Source organism: Micromys minutus (assembly GCF_963924665.1).
Source record: "Micromys minutus genome assembly, chromosome: 14".
Taxonomy (NCBI): Eukaryota; Metazoa; Chordata; class Mammalia; order Rodentia; family Muridae; genus Micromys; species Micromys minutus.
The window spans coordinates 12970368-12989568 of NC_137983.1; the positions used below are offsets into that span (position 1 = coordinate 12970368).

Below are 19201 nucleotides of genomic sequence, written 5' to 3' on the forward strand. Positions count from 1 at the left end.
CAGCCACCTGTGGTCTGGCGGGCTCTAATGAAACTCCACAATTTTCTCTTTAGACTTTAGAGTACAGAAATTTTCTGCCTGCATTACCGTCATCATTATTGAATTTATTTGTTTATTTTCATGCTACCTTTTAAGCAGGACACCATTGGCCTCAGGTCCATGAGTTTAGGAATCACAGGCTTGTACCCATGTTTAGTTTCATTCTTTTCTTAAAGGTAAACTTTTTTAATGCCTCAGAAAGATGTAAATATCAAATATACTAAAAAAAACTGTCACTGAGATGAGTGCAGAAGCTAAAAAGAATGTCTTCCATTGTTATTTTTGGAGTATAACTTTGGATATAGAAACTCAATATCCCAAGCTAAAAACAACAAATCAACAACAACAAAACAAGTATGTTTGCAAAACAAATCAATAAAGTTGAACAATACAAAATTCTTTAAAGAATTCAAACTTTAATATTCTATTAATACAAAATAGTATTTTAACATAGCAGAGGAATCTCTATTTATATAAAATTATGCTATGATAATATAAATACATACCTATACACACTTAATAATACATATCTACACTCAAATTTGCAGTGCTTTGAAGCAATCATATTTAAATTGGAAACCAAATGCGTAAAAAAGTCAATGTTATTTATTATGTTATAGAATTAAAGGAGAAATATGCATTTTATTCAAGTAGAAAGAGGTGCTATTATGTGAACGAAAACTCCTATGCTCTTTTGAAATAGCTTTGTAGACTTAAAACTCTATAAAATACAATGAATTTAAAATGTAAGCAATTAGCAAGAGAGTATAAAAGCAACATGGTTCATTTAGAACAATATACTGGAAGGAAAGCTATGACATAAAATACAACTGTATAATAAATATATATTTACCAAGCTCACACACACAAACACACACACACACACACACGTAAAATAAGAGAAGTCACATGAAATCCCAATGAGATTCAGGGAGATAGTGCTTCAGAAAAAGCTGTTCTGTATTACTGCATTCTATCTTTCTAGCAAGGGTGTCCAGCAACCACTGACGTGCTGGACCAGAGAAGGGAGAGCAAAGGCCAGAACAGGGGTCTGGTGTCAAGTAGAGAGGAAAATCTTTAAAGTCTTAGGTGCCGCTCTTTTAGGGAAAGGCTTTCCACAGGGCAATTTTTAATAAAGCAGCTCGCCCAGAAGATCCTTGTGTTTTCAATATTGTTTTATTGGGGGTAGAGAATGTCTATATTTTGTACAGGCTGCACCAGGGATTATATATTATTATAAAAGGTTGGTGGGGATATCCAGGAAGGGAATGTCATTGACTGAAGGCTAAGGCTATCTAGATTGCCTCACTAACATGGAAAAGAACTGCAGGTGTTATGCTACATGACTGAGTGACTTTGGTCCTCTCAGTTGGGTGTCCTGGTCAAGTGTTCCAGCATAGGTACAGAGACAGGCAGAAGGCAGCTGCATTCATGATATTCTCAAATCACCTAGGTCCGTGGGATTCAATCTCATTCATCCTCACCAGTTCTTATGCCCATTTGGAGGCACAGCCCATTTGCTTCCTACCTCCTTCCTCGGCCCCTGAATGTTATAGACAGGAAATATGAAAGAAGATTAAACATCAAACAAATAAAAAGCAAAAACAAAACCAACCAAAGAAAAAACCTTACTATGTTTCCTAGTTTTAACTTTGTCTTGATTTCTTCATTTCACTTTTTGTGGACAGATGAATAACCTGGATGGTTGGGTGCTACCAGAGACTGAACCACTAACCAAAGAGTAAGCATGGGCTGGAGCTAGTCTCCCTTAGCCCTGAAAATATGTAGTAAATGTGCAGCTTGCTCTTTACGTGGGTGCCCCAACAACTGAAGGTGGGATGTGCTTGTCCCTAAAGCTGTCTATAGAATGTGTTCTCTTAACTAGACTGCATTGTCTGGCCTCTGTAGGAGAGAATATGCTGTCTAGCCCTACAGACTTCATGTGCCAGAGTGGGTTGATACCCAGGAGTCCCCCCCTTCTCAGAGGAATGGGGCATAGACAGACTGTGTGAAATAAAGACTAGGAATGGGGGCTGCTATAGGGATTAAAATATATTGGGTAGTGAAAGTATAAAATCCAATCTGAATCTTCATAGTTTTAGAATGGCTATTTTAACTCTGACTTTCATTGAGATGTATAGACTTAGGAGCTGGTTAATTTTTTTTAATTTTGTAATTTTATTTATGTAAAGATAAGTTAGTGTACACTTAACCCAGTTTAGTGACAAGTTCTTTAGCCTTTGCCTTTTCAAGATTGGCAATGTGAGCCACAGACTTAGGGCCCAGAACGTTGCCTCCCCAGTGGCCGCAGATCTCTTCATATCTGTCATTATAATTGGTCCTAACAGCTTCCCGCAGCTTGGCCAGAGCACTCTTGTCTTCTGAGTTAACCTGTGTGAAGGCAACAGTGGTGCATGTCTTCCTGTGGACCAGGTGCCTTAGCCTTGCCTTTCCTTGGTGATGCAGTAGGGCACCGCCATCTTTCCACACAGGGCAGGCAGGAAAAGCACCAGCTCTGTGGGGTCTACATCATGGGCAATCACCACCAGCTGAGCCTTCTTGTTCTCCACCAAGCTGGTGACTGTATTGACTCCTTCTCAGAGGACAGGTGGTCTTTTAGTTGGGGCGTCCCCTTTGCCAGCAGCTTTCTTCTCAGCACCAGCCAGCAGCTTTTGCTTCTTCTCTTGCTTTGTCTCTAGCCTGTACTTGTGGGCAAGCTTAAGCAGCTGAGTGGCTCTTTGCTGTCCAGGGCCTGGGTGAACTGGTTAATGGCAGGAGGTACTTTGAGCCGCTTATTGAGTATGGCTCTTCGCTGCTGAAGACTGATGTAGTGTGGACATTTGACTAAGCATGTTAGATTTCTTTGGGGATGAATGTCCTGCCCAATGTCGAAATTCTTGGACCCTTTCACAAAGGATTGAGCAACTTTTTGGCCTCCTGCTTCTTGACGACGGTGGGAGCCTGAGACACCTTCTTCCCCTTGGTCTTCTTTCCTTTGGGCATCTTGCTCAGCTGGAGGAGAGAGAGGTTGGTTAATTTTATTATGTGTTGTTGGTTTTCTTCAATTCATTATAATAAACTTTTAACAAATAAAAAATATATAACCACAGAATAGCATATAAAAGAACTAAGAAACACAACGTACCCAAAATGCAACCCATTAGTTATTTTGTTAAATAGTTCACAGTATAAGATTGGCACAATTTAGTCTTAAAACATATAGTATGCTTGCAAGTAGGTAGATGTGTGTGTGTAGATGCCTATGTGTGTGCATGCTTGAAACTTGAGGTAGGCTCCACTAGAGAAGTCAAATGAGTGTTTAAGGTGGAGTAGCAGTAGTCATGTCAATGTCCATTATCCACATGCAGGTACGCTTGCACATATATAGAAATTAATACCTAAGTCCTACATAGGAGAAAGCATTTGTCTTATGGGGTGTTACTTTATTTGTTTACTATAATAGGTTTCAGTTCACTGATTTTCCTGAGTATTCCATGTTTTCAATTTTCCTTAAGGCTGAAAAATATATCAGTGTATATAAATTTCATATTTTCTTTATCCATTATCTGGTGATGACTCTCTGTTCTGGAATATAAAATAGAGGGTATTTTTTGTTTTGTTTTGTTTTTTTTTTCAGAAGAAAAACCTTATTTTTCTTTCTTTGTAGGGAAAGGTGAACATGGAAAACCATACCCCCTTACTGAAGAGGACCGTGATGACTTGGCTTACAGGGAAAATGGCTTCAATATTTTTGTCAGCAACAATATTGCTCTAGAGAGGTCTCTGCCAGACATCCGCCATACTAAGTGAGTATGAGCATGCCAAGTGTGCTGGTTTCTTTGGATACTGTGTAACTACTTTTTTATGCACATTACAGTTGTACATGTAACCCACATGCCACACTAATCTTTTAAATTTAAGCTTTCATGTTTTATATTGTTAAGTATGTATAATTAAAATGAAATAATTTCATAAATTTTGAAAGATTGTCAGCTGCACTGGTTACCTTCTCATGGATGAAATTTTAAAAAAGACAAAGAAAAGCAAAATAAATGGACAGACAAAAAATAAAATAAGGGTAACGCTTTATTTGGCTAGGTTTGAGGTGATTTAACTTAAGACCACAGAAAGACATCTGCTTTTCAGACGCACATACACCTTTCTGGAGAGACCCACTCACGCACATCTGACCAGCAGGGATACGCACACATCTAAGTGACCCCCAACCTGAGTTGAGACAGGAAATTGAACCAGGAGGTAAAGTGTAAGGTCCACCATGTCTTCTACCTAAAGCCTACCTCCTAAAGGTTACATAACATCCGGAAAGGACGCCACCACTAGAGATCAAATGTTTGAATGTAGAAGCCTGTGAAACATATTTTGAATTTAAAGCATAACATAAACCCTGCAAATTATTAAGGTTTCATTACCTATATTATAATCATCTAACATACAATATTTGAAAGAAGATAACCATACTTTTTTATTTGTTACTATGGATTGGAGATAAACATTATTTCCTGGTTGCTGATGTTACCAGAACTGTCTTTGGCTATGCACCTTCAATATTCTGCTTTCTTAAGTTAGCTTTACTTAGGATCCTTGACCTCTTACCCCATAATGTATACTTCAAATGAGTGATTACATGGTCATAATTCATTTTCCAGTTGCCTTTCACTTTACGAACTACTTGTGGTTTTTCAAATGACACTGAGTTATGTTTATTGAACTATAACTAAATGCAGAATGAATTAAACAAAGAATGAAGCTTCCTGAAATCCTTCGGAATCTCTCTCTTTCCCGATATCTACCTTATCCATAAATTGTTCATTTTAGTGGGGGTGAGGCATGGAATTTTTTTGTGGTGTTCTGATAGCTTAAACAAAGCCAACAGAATATCACAAGTTGGTAAGTGCATAGGGTTTTTGACACCTTAGCACGTGGATTCAACCACATACACTGGTGCCTTTCTCTCAATGTCCTTTCAGACACACGTGTTTGAGAGAGAAAGATGGGGATGGAGGGAGAGAAGAAGGAAAGGCAGGGAAAGAGAGGAAGGAGGGAGGTAGAGAGGAAGGGAGTAAGGTAGAGAGCAAGCAATAATAAGAGAAACCACAAAAACTGAAGATTAGAGCCATAAATTAAGCAAGAATTGTAAATTAGCAAAACTCAACATTTTGATAATTTACCCTTAAAAAGAATAATATCTCATGCACTAAGAGCTATAGTTTTCTGTCCATCACTGCTTCTTTAATTTATTTGGCAAATATAGGAGTTACTGGCTTTCTCATTAGAATCTGTGTTAAATTATATTTTCTAATATCCTTAGAGGATTAATATTAAGAGGTAATAAAATTTTTTCTATCAGAAAACTTTATATGCTGTCCTTGGCCTTTTATCCATACAAATTATATCAAGCTTTTCCACAACTCTCTGTAGTGGTTCCCACTGACCAAAAATTCTTTCTTTGTATGAGAAATTATAATATCTAGTGTTGCTCTATTGAAAATGACTAAGATGCATTATTGGCATCATAAAAATGCTCAGACTATTATTTCCCTTTATCTCCCCTCCCCCAATTTCAAACCTACTAAAGTACATTGGAGTGGAAAGTGTGAAAGTTATAAATTGGAACAGAGGGAATTTGACAGACTGTTCTTTTCAGAACATATATTTAGCGTAACCCCAATCTTGGAATAAAAAAATACACACTGGTGAAAGTAAAAACAAAAGTATTTTCAAAATTTTATTACATCCACTGAACTTAAATTATCAAGAAAATATTATATTAAGGAGGGAAACTAAAACTGGATCCTGAAAATGGCCAAAAGCTGTGGAGTAAAATGACATCAAACAAGAAGTCAAAGTGCATACTAGCAGAGACTATATATCAGGACAGTGTTCAGCAGAGACAAGGTTGGCAGCTTAGCTGGATTTCAGTCCAGATCTGATTTTCAGAAGGGCAACATGGAACCCTGCTGTTCTCCTGACTTTGTCAGAGTCTCACTTGCAGAAATACATAGGCAATAATCTTGCAGGACCCACACTGCTGAAACTTCTGTGACTCTGTTTGCCTGTGCTTCTTAAAGGGATATGGGTTTGGCAGCATCTCTGTGCCCCTTGATTGGATGGATTTGGCAGTAACCTGTCAAATGGTCTGTGCAAATGCTTCTAGAAATTACAGAATCAATTCAACATATATGTCAGGGTTATTCAAGTACCTTTCTGAAGCAAACTGATCATACTTTGTTTCTGTGGATTCAGTCTGTAAAACTGGGTACAAGATCTGTGTGATTTTGAAATGAAATAGTTTGAAGAATTTTTTTTTACAGTCTCAGAGTCCCAGAACGAAAAGATTCATGTTCTTCTCTGCTCTGTGCTTTAAAAATATTGTGTGATAATATTATATTTTTGTTTGTTTGTTTGTTTTTAGCTTACTCTTCATCCTAATTCACAAGTTCACAATATGTAAGCTTCTGGCACGCCCTGCTGGCCTGTGTGCCTTTTCTCATGCTCATTCTGATCCCTTCTGTTGTGGGTGCTTTGCTGTGGTTGGCGTACACTGTTGTTTATACCGAAGAATATTCACTACTTTAGAAGTATCAGTCTATGTGGCTATATTGTTTTATTTTCCATCCTTAATTACTTCTTACTAGTTAACGAAGCTAACAGCCATCTTTGGTTGTCTATGCCATAGATAATAACAGATATGTCCTAGATAGGAATAGACTCATCTTAGACCCAGGAGGAAGTAAAGTCAAATGAAGGTGGGCAGTAATTTGACTAGCTGTTCTTATATCCTAGTATTTAAATTACATCAATATCTTTTACATTTAGGTTTTAATTTTATTTTTCTAATTTTTTTCATCTCCCTGTTTTGCAGACAGTTTGTTGTATCAATGCTCTGGTGTTATCAAAGCTTTCTCTACATTTTTCCACACTATTAACCCATATGTCTTCAGCTATATTCTATATAATCTGTACATTTTAACCACACACCTCTTTATCATGTCTGTTGGCTCATTATCTAGAATCTGTCTTTTTATCTTCTGTTTTTATTTTATTTTATGCAATACTGATAAGATATGAAGGCATTTGTGTTACAGATATCCTTTTAGTAGCTATCTTAAGAATTGGCTTCATGATAACACAATTTAAGTTTTCTCTACCAGAATATTAACTATGTCTTAATTTCATATTTAGACATCTACCTGGCATATCATGTATATGTTTTGTAGTGTTTAGAACATCTTTTTAATGTCCAATTAAGAAAGTAAAATTATAAGAAATCTATGTGAATTCAGAATATAAAATATAGAAGATGGGTATAAATTAAGGAAGATTAGCCAACATAGCAAAAATGTAATGCTAAATTTCTACATAAATATTTAAATAGTGAAAAAGGATTAAAGGATGCGTTTGCACGTGTTCATCCCTTGTTCTAATCAAATTGAACCATTATTATTATGAATACAATGCAGAACATGATATAACTTATTAAAAAAATCAAATGTAAAAAGAGAGGAGTTGGCTCTCTTGAAATGCATGCCTTCTGATGGATATATAAGCACCTTTTATTATGATATGCCTACATCCAGTGATAGATACATAAGAACTTTTTATTATGAAATGCCCATGCCCACTGGTGGGCACATAAGGACCTTTTTTTTTTTTTTTTTTTACTAAGTACCTTTCATTCCCACAGTACTTGTGATTAAATAGCCATGAAAACTTTCTTATTCTTTTATTTATTTATTTTTGTTTTGTATACACATGTGTATATGTTTGGGCTTGAGGTGGCAAGTGGGCTGTGGATATGACACTAGGCACTCTTAGACGTGAAAGGATGGCCTGTGGAATGCAAGGATATCTCAAGTCACTCTTTCCACTAAATGGGGCCGGGGATCTCACTTCAGTGTGAGGCTTGGCTGTACGTGCCTTTCCCTGCTGAGACATCTAACCAGCTTTAACACCATTTCTTAATAATCTCCAACTTTGTTTCCCAGAAGGAAAAATATATAAAATAAAGAGATATAAAAAGGCTCCAAAAATGAGAATTATATAAGATTGCATCAGACTCATATAAATGAGTGACTAGTATGTTTACTTTTAATGCTTTAAACACATGTTAAGAAATACAGATTTTTTTAACATAAATTTCTATGAATGCACTTGTTACTTAAGGTTTGTTACTTGTATGGTGGCTGAATATTAGAACATTTTTAAATTACAATTGCCTTACCCTTCTTATGGCTTTTCAATTTTATTATCTTATTTCAAATAAACAAGTTTCCCTAGATATGAATAATTTTAGCTTTATGGCTTTTCCATAAATGGAACATGGAGTAGTGAGAGAAGACTGTGAAATTTCATCTCCTGAGAAAACATAGGAGTACTGTACTCTTGGATTATATGATTGCTTTTAGTAGTATTGCTGTTATTTTACAGAAATGCAACATGCTAATGTCATCTAGAGAATTTCAGACACATTTCAGAAATTGTCACAAAAGTAATTTGTATTAAAATATTGCCTTTAATATTGAAATTCTGTTCATGAAAACAGTTCTGTTGTGACTCAGGTGTAATGCCTAGGACCAAGGTCCAGAACGAGGAACATTCTGCCTCCATGGACACCCTTTTTTGATATGAGGCAACTACAGATCTAAAGGTGTGCTCAGAGTTCACAATACAATGACAGGTCTCTGCCTGCATGAAGGGCTCAAATAAGATAATGTAAGAGAGCTAGGAATGGTATGCTCACAATCTCATGCCCAGCATTCACAGTTTTTGCATTTGTCCTGGAATACTATCTGTCAAGGTTCTGAAAGAGCAGGTGTATTTATCACACAGTGCCTAGCCTATTGGAACATCTGTTAGGAAATGACTCTCCTCCTCTGATAAAGAACTCAGTATGTTTCTTCTGCACACAACAAAGAGAACTTATGAGCAACTTAGGCCAACTCTTGACTTTTAGTATTCTACATTCTACACATCCATCCCTATCAAAAAGAATGTTACATTGAATGGACTTGATTTCTGCAGCTTATATAACAAAGTTGATAAGTTTGTTTTTTTTTTTTTTCTGTTATTAAACTACTACACTATAGATACAGTCTTCATTATGTCCCTGACTACAGATTATGGTATTTCAAAGTAAGACCAGGTCTGCCAATGAGTTGCAACATAATATACTTGAGGTTTTTAGTTAATTATTTATTGCTTATTTGTTTCCAATGATGATTCTTTATTAAGCTCTTCTAAAACTATTTGCCTTGCTTATTTTCATTTACATAAAATGTACAACATAAAAAATAAATTAATTCTAACTTTAAACTTGAACTGTAATTATATAATTAAATTACTGGGTTAATTTTAGTGTAAGAAATAATAGATATGTTTTCAACTTTTAATTAAGGTTTTGTCAATACACTTAAAATATTAATTTTAATTACATATTTACAAAGTGATTTAATAGGTTTGACTCTTCAATGCTAAAACTTATTCACAGAAATGTTTGAAAATAACTAGCCAAAAGTTTGCTAGAATAACATGTTTTATTTCTAACTTTAGCAGATCCCAGTGCATTTTAACTGGTAACAACAGCACTGGTTTCCTGTTCTTATGGTGGCATAAATGTGAAGTTCATTAATTACTTTTATTCAGTGAGCTCATAAGTAAATACAATATTGTAATGAACTAATATGCCTCTTCCTGTACTCTAGTCAGGTGTGATACTGTGTGACCAGAAAGTAGAAAATAGTTTTTGATCAAATGCTATTCAAATCAAGAGCATTTCAAAACATTATGTTAAATTTTTAAAAATTGAAAAAGGTTACAATAAAATAATGAAGGAATAAATAAATGGTCAATAACAACAAATAAAAGTAAACTTTCAATACTGATATGAACACCTCGCATATTTGGTAGATCTGTATGCTTACATATAAATATGACAGTATCAATATCAGTCAATAATTGTGTTTTTACAAGTCAGAATATTGACTCATCATGAAATTAGCACAATAACACATTTACACACATTCTCATCTTACTACTAAAGTCCAAGAAATAGGGAAAAGGTTTTGTCACTCTAAGTATGGCTGTGAAAATGAGAGATAAACAGTTGATGAGCTGTCAGGCATTCAGCTTTCAGCATGAATGGCAGGTCATGAAATAGTCATTGAAAAGGAAAATGAGACCAAGGAGAAGAACCCTTTATCTCAGCCTGTTAGTGGGAAAGCTGTGTATACTAAACAAACAAAAAAAAAGAAAGAAACCTTTTCAGAATGACCTAGCAGTTTCAGCCTCTAGCTAATGCATTTTGAGCTTTTTATGAACTTATGATAAGAATCAAATTTTAAAAAATGTAAATATTTGTGTGAGTCTGAGAAATACAGTCTCATCTTGAATTCTGTAAAGAAAAGAACATAGATGTCAGGCATGACTGTACCTGCCTGTGATCCTGTGGTTTAAGTAGCTGAGGACAAAGCTGGAGGGTTGGACAGAGAGAGAAATCTAAGTGAGGCTTTGAACATGTAGAAAAAAATTGGATTTTTTCTATAAATAATTTTCTGTAATGTAGCAACTGTAACTCCAAACTCACTATTTAATTTTACTCACTCCAGAGGTTTTCAGAAATAAAGGGCAGTGGTAAAGACTCTAACTTACACATAACAAATCTGGGTCTGAAAAACTTTAGTTATTCTCAGTAAAATAGGAGACTCCATTTATAAAACAGTGAGTCATGTAATCTTGAACTATTATATAGTTGGCAAGTTATATTAGACTATGGTGGTAAAAATATTATTTATGAGTGTGCTAAAGGCCAAAGAAAACCATACACACTAAATATGAATTCAACTTTAAAAGTGTATATATTACTCTTTTTAACATAATTATTCATCAAACATGGCTGAATCATGAATAGCTAATAGCAGGTAAATGTGGTGGTAAATATTAAAATTATGCACCACCAGCTCTAACTATTGCTGTTATCATTAAGCCATAAAGCATTAGTGTGGTATCATCTCAGCAGCAGCTGGTTCAAGGGGCACTATGCCACACAAACCCCAGCTACTCTCTGGTCCCAGTGAGAGCAGCCCTCCTGAATCTCTGCCAACAAACTCTGCTCACAATCCCAGCAACCCTGTAAAATCCAGACTCGAGAGACCCCAGCAACTACTTGTTGCAAACTCGGCTCACATTCCCTGAAACTGTCCCCTGTGGTCTCCATAGCAACTCCCACCAGCCCAACAAATCTAAAGCCCCAGAAACTTGTAATTTAACAATCATATGTATATCAATAATTGATCTCAGTAAACTTTCACTCCACAAATGTCTACACAATAAACTCAATCCAATAAATATAATTTCCCCACCTAGACAGGACAAATAGTCCTGTACGAATTTATCATTTATAAGAGACTCAGAACTACCTGTGGCTATTCAGAGCCAAATGGAAATGGTTCATCTTTGTACTCCTCCATTTTGCCTCCCTCTTCCTCTCCTGGCTTCTCCCCTTTCCAAAACTCTCGCCCCACGCAACTTTTTACTGTCTAATCACAGGCCTTGTCTTATCTTGGGCCTGCCCTCCTTTAATTTTAACCCCAGGTAAGGGTTTTTGTTGTTGTTGTTGTTTATTTGTTTGGTTTTTAGTGGAGATAAAAATCTCCTTCAAATTTTACAGTAATATCTTTAAATATATAATTTAATGTTCCAAATTTCTGAAACATTTACAGATCATTACACTTGGTTTTTCTATTAAAATAAACTTTCTCATTAAAATTTATAATTACAATAAAACTCATAATATTGATTAAAAGAAATATATATATATATATATATATATATATATATTCTTGCAATTTTATTATGACAAAGTGCTTGTTAAGTGTCAGAGTGACAAGGACTAATATGTGTTTGTAAGATAAATCACTCAAAGATTGAATTAAGGTTTGAAAGCTTAGGGTATTTTGTTGGCCTACTCTGCAATGCAACTGAGGGAAAACACTTTCAAACCAAATATATTTTAACCCTCTCTAAATGGTCCCAAGGAGTAAAAGAGTTAACATCTACTCAAGAAACCTGTTGAGCTTTGGTAGGAAAGGAAAAATAAATTAAGAAGATATCCACACTACAAGTGATTCTTCCTTCCAACTGCTAGCTGAGCAAGCCATAGTTCAGTGTACAGTGACAGACAGCAGTTCACTGGCCTCCTCTGACCGTGCGCCCAGGCTGGACTGTGTCCTGAGACACAGTGCTTCAGCTTTTCTAACAGCTTCCTTTTCCTGCTTGCTAAAGGTCAAACTTGGTACTGCACTGAAGAGAAACAGCAGGCTCTGATGTTCTTGGCTACACTCTGAAAGCAGAAGCTTTGTTGGCATCTGGCTTGCTTCAATCCCAGTTGCATTTCACATAACTCTGAGGTGATTTCCTCTGAGCAAAGCAGCTGCTAAACCCTGAGACCTCAGCTCCTGGAACAGTGTCATTCTTGCACCTTGGCATTCCCCTAACCCCTAATTTCTCTGAAGATTCCTGATTCTGAGGGAGACTCATGCCATCCTATAACCTGTGCTCCTGCTCTTCCCAAAGAAAGTAACTTCTTTGCAACATAGCAGAATGTTGTAAGATCTAGATATACTCCGACAAAACTAGAGATTTCAGCTGAAACCACTTGAAAGGCAGCCAGTGTTTTTCACATAGATGTAGCAATATCTGCAGAAAATATTTGTCAGGAAAGATGTGAAGAACCAAAACTGGAAAGACTGAATTAAGAACATATGTTCAAACCTATGGATGGGACATGTGCTCGTGAACCACCACCAGTAACTGGAGCTATTGGCTTTAGTGCCTGCTTGGGGAAGGAGAGTCTGTTTTCACTAGGGATAGAGCTCATGATAGATTATCCATGCTTCAGTAGATAGCCCTAAATCCATATGCAGACTGTCAGCATAATTAGAGTCAAGGGATATATTAGTATCGCTATGAATGAAACAAATTACCAAAACAACTTGAAGAACAAAAAATTTGTTTGGTCTGATGGTGGAAGAGGGATAATAATCAGAAGAGAATATGTTAACCCACATTAGAAAGGACAGTTTAACACTCTCTGAAGAAGTATAGAGCTCAATATTAATCATATATTCAATAAGATTTTATTTCATTTTTGCTTAATCATGCATTCTATCATTAGAGCTTTTATATTATTATTAATTCCCTTAATCCAATATTTCAGCTCACAAAAACAAAGTCTAACTTGGGGTTGACTTCCTCAGCTTCCCATCCATTCACTGTTCCATCACAATGTCACCAGGATATTCTTTACAAACTCACCATATTTTAATTTTCACTTTTAAATGCCCAATATCTTTTTCAAACTGTCATGTGAAATTTGATAGAATCAACAGCTACACTGACACTTCTATTTCAGCTACCTTGTCTATTTTGAGGCACACAATCTTTCATGCTTTCTCTTCCCTCACCTTTTTATCCTGTCTTTCTCAACAGTCACTTACAGCCGAAGCACCATTCTAAAATTCCTCATGGCATTTTACTGTCTCTGCTTTCTTTGATATTACATCTCTTCTTGTTAATCTAATTAGTAACCCTATCTCTAAAATATGCTGTCAAAATACATTGGAATGTGTCCACTTCTCCCCTGCATACTTCTCTCAGTTGAGCATGCCAGGACTGCATGCATTTATTCCTGACCTTCTGAAATGTTCTGCAAAGGGATCAACTTTTGGTCCTTAAGAGCCAAAGAAAAACAGTGTTTAAGTACTTTACAGGCTTGTATTTTTTCAAATTTATAAGTTTATAAAATATCAGCATCATATTCTTTACTTAGTCGTAAATGCCTTAATTCAGGCAAACAGATGATGATAATATACTCATTCTATTGTTTCATAGTATAAGCATATAAAGATTACCATAAAAGCTTTCATGTTTCCAAATAACATGTTTTTATTTAAATATTCATATGATGAAATAAATACATCGGTAAATGGTAAACAAGTAATGATGACCACCTTGTTCTCAAATGCATGTGCATGGCAGTCAACACTAGTTTTTCTGACCTGTCAAAGGACATACAAATTGCCAGTTATCACTACTTTATCAAATCCAGCTGACATGGAAAGATGGGAACAGAAAATGGAGTGACTAAAACCAGTCGCTGAAAATTGAATATGCTGACATTAAAACAATTACTATGTAAATTGGTGCTTGAAAATGACTTATACAGATCAGTCTCATAATATACTTGTCAGTAGCCAGATGTCAAGTTGACATTTTAGTCTGCTGCTATTGAACATAGGGCACAGAGACCTGTAGCTGAACCAAAACAGGTTGAGAAAGGAACAATGCAATGACAAAAGGTTGAAGAAAATAAAAATTTTCCTTAACTTTTTGAACATTTCTGATCCATTTGCAGTAAAATTTAAATAAATAGCTCACTGTTTTGGATGAAATATTCAAAGTCTTCCAAATGTTGATATAACAGAGACTGGTGGACAGCCTATATAGTATTACTGGAGGATGGTAAAACCATGAGGATATAGGACATGATCATAATGGCATGACATAAAAGGAGCTATTGGATTCCTAGCATTCCTCTTTTTTTTTGTTGTTAGTTTGTTTTTTGCCCTAAACGCTATATAGTGAGCAGTCTCCTTCAACACACTATGATGAATTATTTTGCTATGTCCCAAAAATAACAAAGCAAATAACCTATGGACTGAAATCTTTAAAACTATGGACTAAGTGGTGGTTTGTATATTCTTGGGCACTACTAGGAGGTGTGGCCATGTTGGAGTAGGTGTATCACAGTGAGTGTGGGCTATAATACACTAGTCCTAACTGCCTGGAAGTGAGTCTTCTACTAGCAGCCTTCAAATAACAATGGAAAACTCCCAACTCTGCCTGTTCCATGTACACCTAGATTATGCCATGACCGTACTTTAATCATAATGGACTGAACCTCTGAAATTATAAGCTTGCTCCAATTAAATATTGTTTTCTATAAGAGTTGCCTTGATCATGATATCTGTTCACAGTACTAAGAACCTAAGAAAAACTAAGATATATTAACCTTAAAGTTGTTGATTTCTGGTATTTTGCCAATGACACATCTGATTAGCATAATAATCAATACATTATTAGATATTCTGCTAATCTTGTTTAGTTAGCTTGAATTTTGCCAAATGCAACTACCTAAAATTGCCTCTTATAATGCATATTAACTTTAAAAGCTTTTTTTCATAGAATAGAAGACATTAAATTCATGATGTAGCTAATAATTTGGGGTACTGGGGTATAATTGGTTGAAAATGATACATACATACATATATATATATATACATACATACATATATATATATATATATATATTTAAATAAAAATTTTGTTGTAACTTCATGTCTTTTTTTTCCTGATGCTTAGTGTAATAATCAACTTGTCACAATCTAAAATCATCTTGAAAGGGAATTTTAATAAGGGATCATCTAAATTGACTTACAGACATACTTAAGTGGATTACCTAGGTAATAGGGGGACTTGCCTACTGAGGCAGAAGTAATATTCTCTTGACAAAGGAACCTGCATAATAAAATCCTGGGCAACAGGAGGTGAGCATAAACACATCAATTCATTGCTCTGTGCTCTTGACTGTGGATATGACTCAATATTTCAATCTCCTGCCATCTTCCCCATAAATACAAATTCAGATTATAACCTAGAATTTCCAGCTAAGCAAACTCTTTACTCCTGACCTTGCCTTTGTCAAGGTATTTTAAGTGTACCTTTTGAATTAGTTGCCTCCTATGTAGCCCTTATTACTGACAGGACATCTCCTAGATTATTCCAGAAGTATATGCATCATAACTAAGAATATATACCTTAAGTTCAAAATATGATCCCATGCCTGTTTATTATGAAAGTACTAGCCAAGAATATTTAGACATGGAATTAAAACTATTGCTATAAATTCTCCGTGTTATTTGCATATAAAATATGTATATATGCAAAAATACATAAATTAGTTTTAGTTATGTTGGCACAATTATAAACTTTTTACAATCTGGCCTTCATTCCAGTCTCAGATTTCATAATGTAATATTTAATACTGCATTGTTGAAATGTTAAGAGCATTTACCAATGAATGACTATGGTAGCTCTGATTAATAATTTTATCTTTTGAAGCTATGACTTCTTTAAATACATAATTTGGAAATTTTAATAATTAGCTTTACAAAAATAACTCTTGAGGGAGATATCTAGTGATCTGCTACGCAAAATATAAGGATAAAACATGAATTGTATAAGGAGCTTCAAAGTTCATGATTCGGCTTTTCTTATTGATGGAATAAAACCTGTAAATTAACAATAAATTCTTGTATCCCCAAGTTATTTCTTTACCTTGGTGTTTATCATCAACAGTCAAAACAAAAACTAGAACATCTCATAAATATTATCAGTACATATCTGAACCTCAAAATTTTATCCTGCAGATGCTAGTCACTTTTGGGATCCTAAGATGCTTGTATCCATTTCCCTTTTTGCTTTGATGTGTAGTTACTAAGTATTAATTTCACAAAGAACTTTCTTATGCCTCAACCTTCCTCCATTAGTTTTTATTTTAAATTCTAGCTTGGTGGCTGAGATAGCCCAGTGAAGAAGAATGTTTCCGGGACAAGAGTGGCGAACACAGTTTAGACTTTTGGCCCACATGTAAGAAGCGATGTGCCCACCAGCCCTTTCTCCAAAGGATCAACTGTAATCTTATTGAACAGGATGTAAGATATCCAATTTGGACTCTACATGAGCATCCACAGGTGCACTTCACAGCCACATGTGGGAACTCAACTACAGTCATTTTTTCTGGTGGCTGAGAACTATTCCATTGTGTAAATGTACCACAATTTTTGTATCCATTCATCTACAGAGGGACATTTGGGTTTTTTCCAGCTTCTGGCTATTATAAATAGAGGTGCTATGAACATTGTGGTGCATGTACCTTTGTTGTGTATTAAAGTGTCTCTGGGATATACGCCCAGAAGTGGAATAGCTGGGTCTTCAGATAGTACTATGTCCAATTTTCTGAGGTATCGCCAGACTGATTGCAAGAGTGGTTGTATCAGCTTACAACGCCACCAATGGTAGAGAAGTGTTCCCCTTTCTCTTCAACCTCGCCAGCATCTGCTGTCACCTGAGTTTTGGATCTTGGCCAATCAGACTGGTGTGAGGTGGAATCTCAGGGTTGTTTTGATTTGCATTTCCCTGATGGCTAAGGATGTCAAGCACTTCCACAGATGCTTCTCAGCCATTCGATATTCCTCAACTGAGAATGTTTTGTTTAGCTCTGTACCCCATTTTTAATAGAGTTGTTTGATTCTCTGGTGTCAAGCTTTCTGAGTTTTTGTATACCTTGGATATTAGGCCTCTATATGATGTGGAGTTGGTAAAGATGTTTTCCCATTCTGTTGGCTGCCATTTTGTTTTCTTGAAAATGTCCTTAGCCTTACAGAAACTTTGTAATCTCATTAAGTCCCATTTGTTAATCTTTGACCTTAGAGCTTGAGCCATTGGTGTTTTGTTCAGGAAATTTTCTCCTGTGCCGATGTGTTCTAAGGTTTTTCCCTACTTTCTCATCTAATAGTTTCAGTGTATCTGGTTTAATGTGGAGATCTTTGATCCACTTACACTTGAGCTTTGTACAAGGAGATAAGAAATGGTCTATTTTCATTCTTTTGCATGCTGAGTGACAGTTGGACCAGCACCATGTGTGGAATAGGCTGTGCTTTTTCCATTGGATGTTTACTGCTCCTTTGTCAAAAATCAGGTGACCACATACATGAGGGCTCATTTCTGGATCTTCTATTATATTCCATTATCCAAATGCCTAGTTCTGTACCAGTACTATGCAGTTTTCAGCACAATTGCCTTGTAATATAGCATGAGGTCAGAAATAGTGATTCCTGCAGATGTGTTCTTGTAGTTGAGGATGGATTTCGCTATTCTAGGTCTTTTGTTGTTCCATATGAAATTGCACATTGAACTTTCCAACTCAATGAAGAACTAGGTTGGAATTTTGATGGGGATTGCATTCAATCTGTAGATTGTTTTTGGTAGGATGGCCATTTTTAAAATGTTGATCCTTCCAATCCTTGAGCATGGGAGATCTTTCCATTTTCTGAGATCATCCTCGATTTCCTTCTTTAGAGTTTTGAAGTTCTTGTCATACACGTCCTTCATTTGCTTAGTTAGAGTCACACCAAGGTATTTCATAGTTTTTGTGACTATTGTGAAAGTTATCTTTTCTCTAATTTCTTTCTCCACATGTTTGTCCTTTCAGTATAGGAAAGCTACTGATTTGTTTGAGTCAATTTTGTATCCAGCCTCTTTGCTGACCTTGTTTTTTAGCTGTAAAAGTTCTCTGGTGGAATTTTTGGGGTCACTTAAGTACACTATCATGTCATCTCTAAAGAGTGATGTTTTTACCCCTTCCTTTCTGATTTGGATCGCCTTGATCCCCTTTTGCTCTCTAATTGCTCCAGCTAGGACTTCCAGTACTATGTTGAATAGGTAGGGGAAGAGTGGGCAGCCTTGTCCAGTCCCTGTTTTTAGTGGTATTGCTTCAAGTTTCCCACCGTTAAGTTTGATATTTGCTGTTGGTTTGCTGTATATTGTTTTTATTATGTTTAGGTATGGACCTTGGATTCCTGTTCTTTCCAGGACTTTTAACGTGAAGGGGTGTTGAATTTTGTCAAATGCTTTTTCAGCATCTAGTGAGATAACCATGTGATTTTGTTCTTTTAGTTTGTTTATATGGTGGATTACATTGATGGATTTTCTTATATTAAACCATCCCTGCATCACAGGGATGAAGCCTACTTGCTCATGGTGAATGATCGTTTTGATGTGTTCTTGGATTGGTTTGCAAGGACTTTGTTGAATATTTTTGCATCAATGTTCATAAGTGAAATTGGTCTGAAGTTGTCTTTCCTTGTAGGGTCTTTGTGTGGTTTAGGTACGAGGGTTATTGTAGCCTCAAAAAATGAGTTGGGTAGTATTCCATCTGATTCTATCTTTTGGAATAGTTTGGAGATTATTGGTGTTATGTCCGCAATAATTTTCTGATAAAATTGTACACTGAACCCTTCTGAAC

The 19201-nt window shown here is 35.7% G+C and overlaps 1 protein-coding gene across 1 annotated transcript in view; it reads left to right on the forward strand.

Moving 5' to 3' along the window:
* Positions 1 to 19201, forward strand: part of GALNTL6 (polypeptide N-acetylgalactosaminyltransferase like 6) — a gene marked incomplete at both ends in the record, with an annotated part of 1121308 nt that overhangs the window by 482587 nt on the left and 619520 nt on the right. The window contains one exon of the mRNA XM_080928910.1: positions 3707 to 3845. Within this exon, the coding sequence (XP_080785036.1) occupies positions 3707 to 3845 (139 nt within the window). The remainder of the gene's footprint in view (positions 1 to 3706; positions 3846 to 19201) is intronic.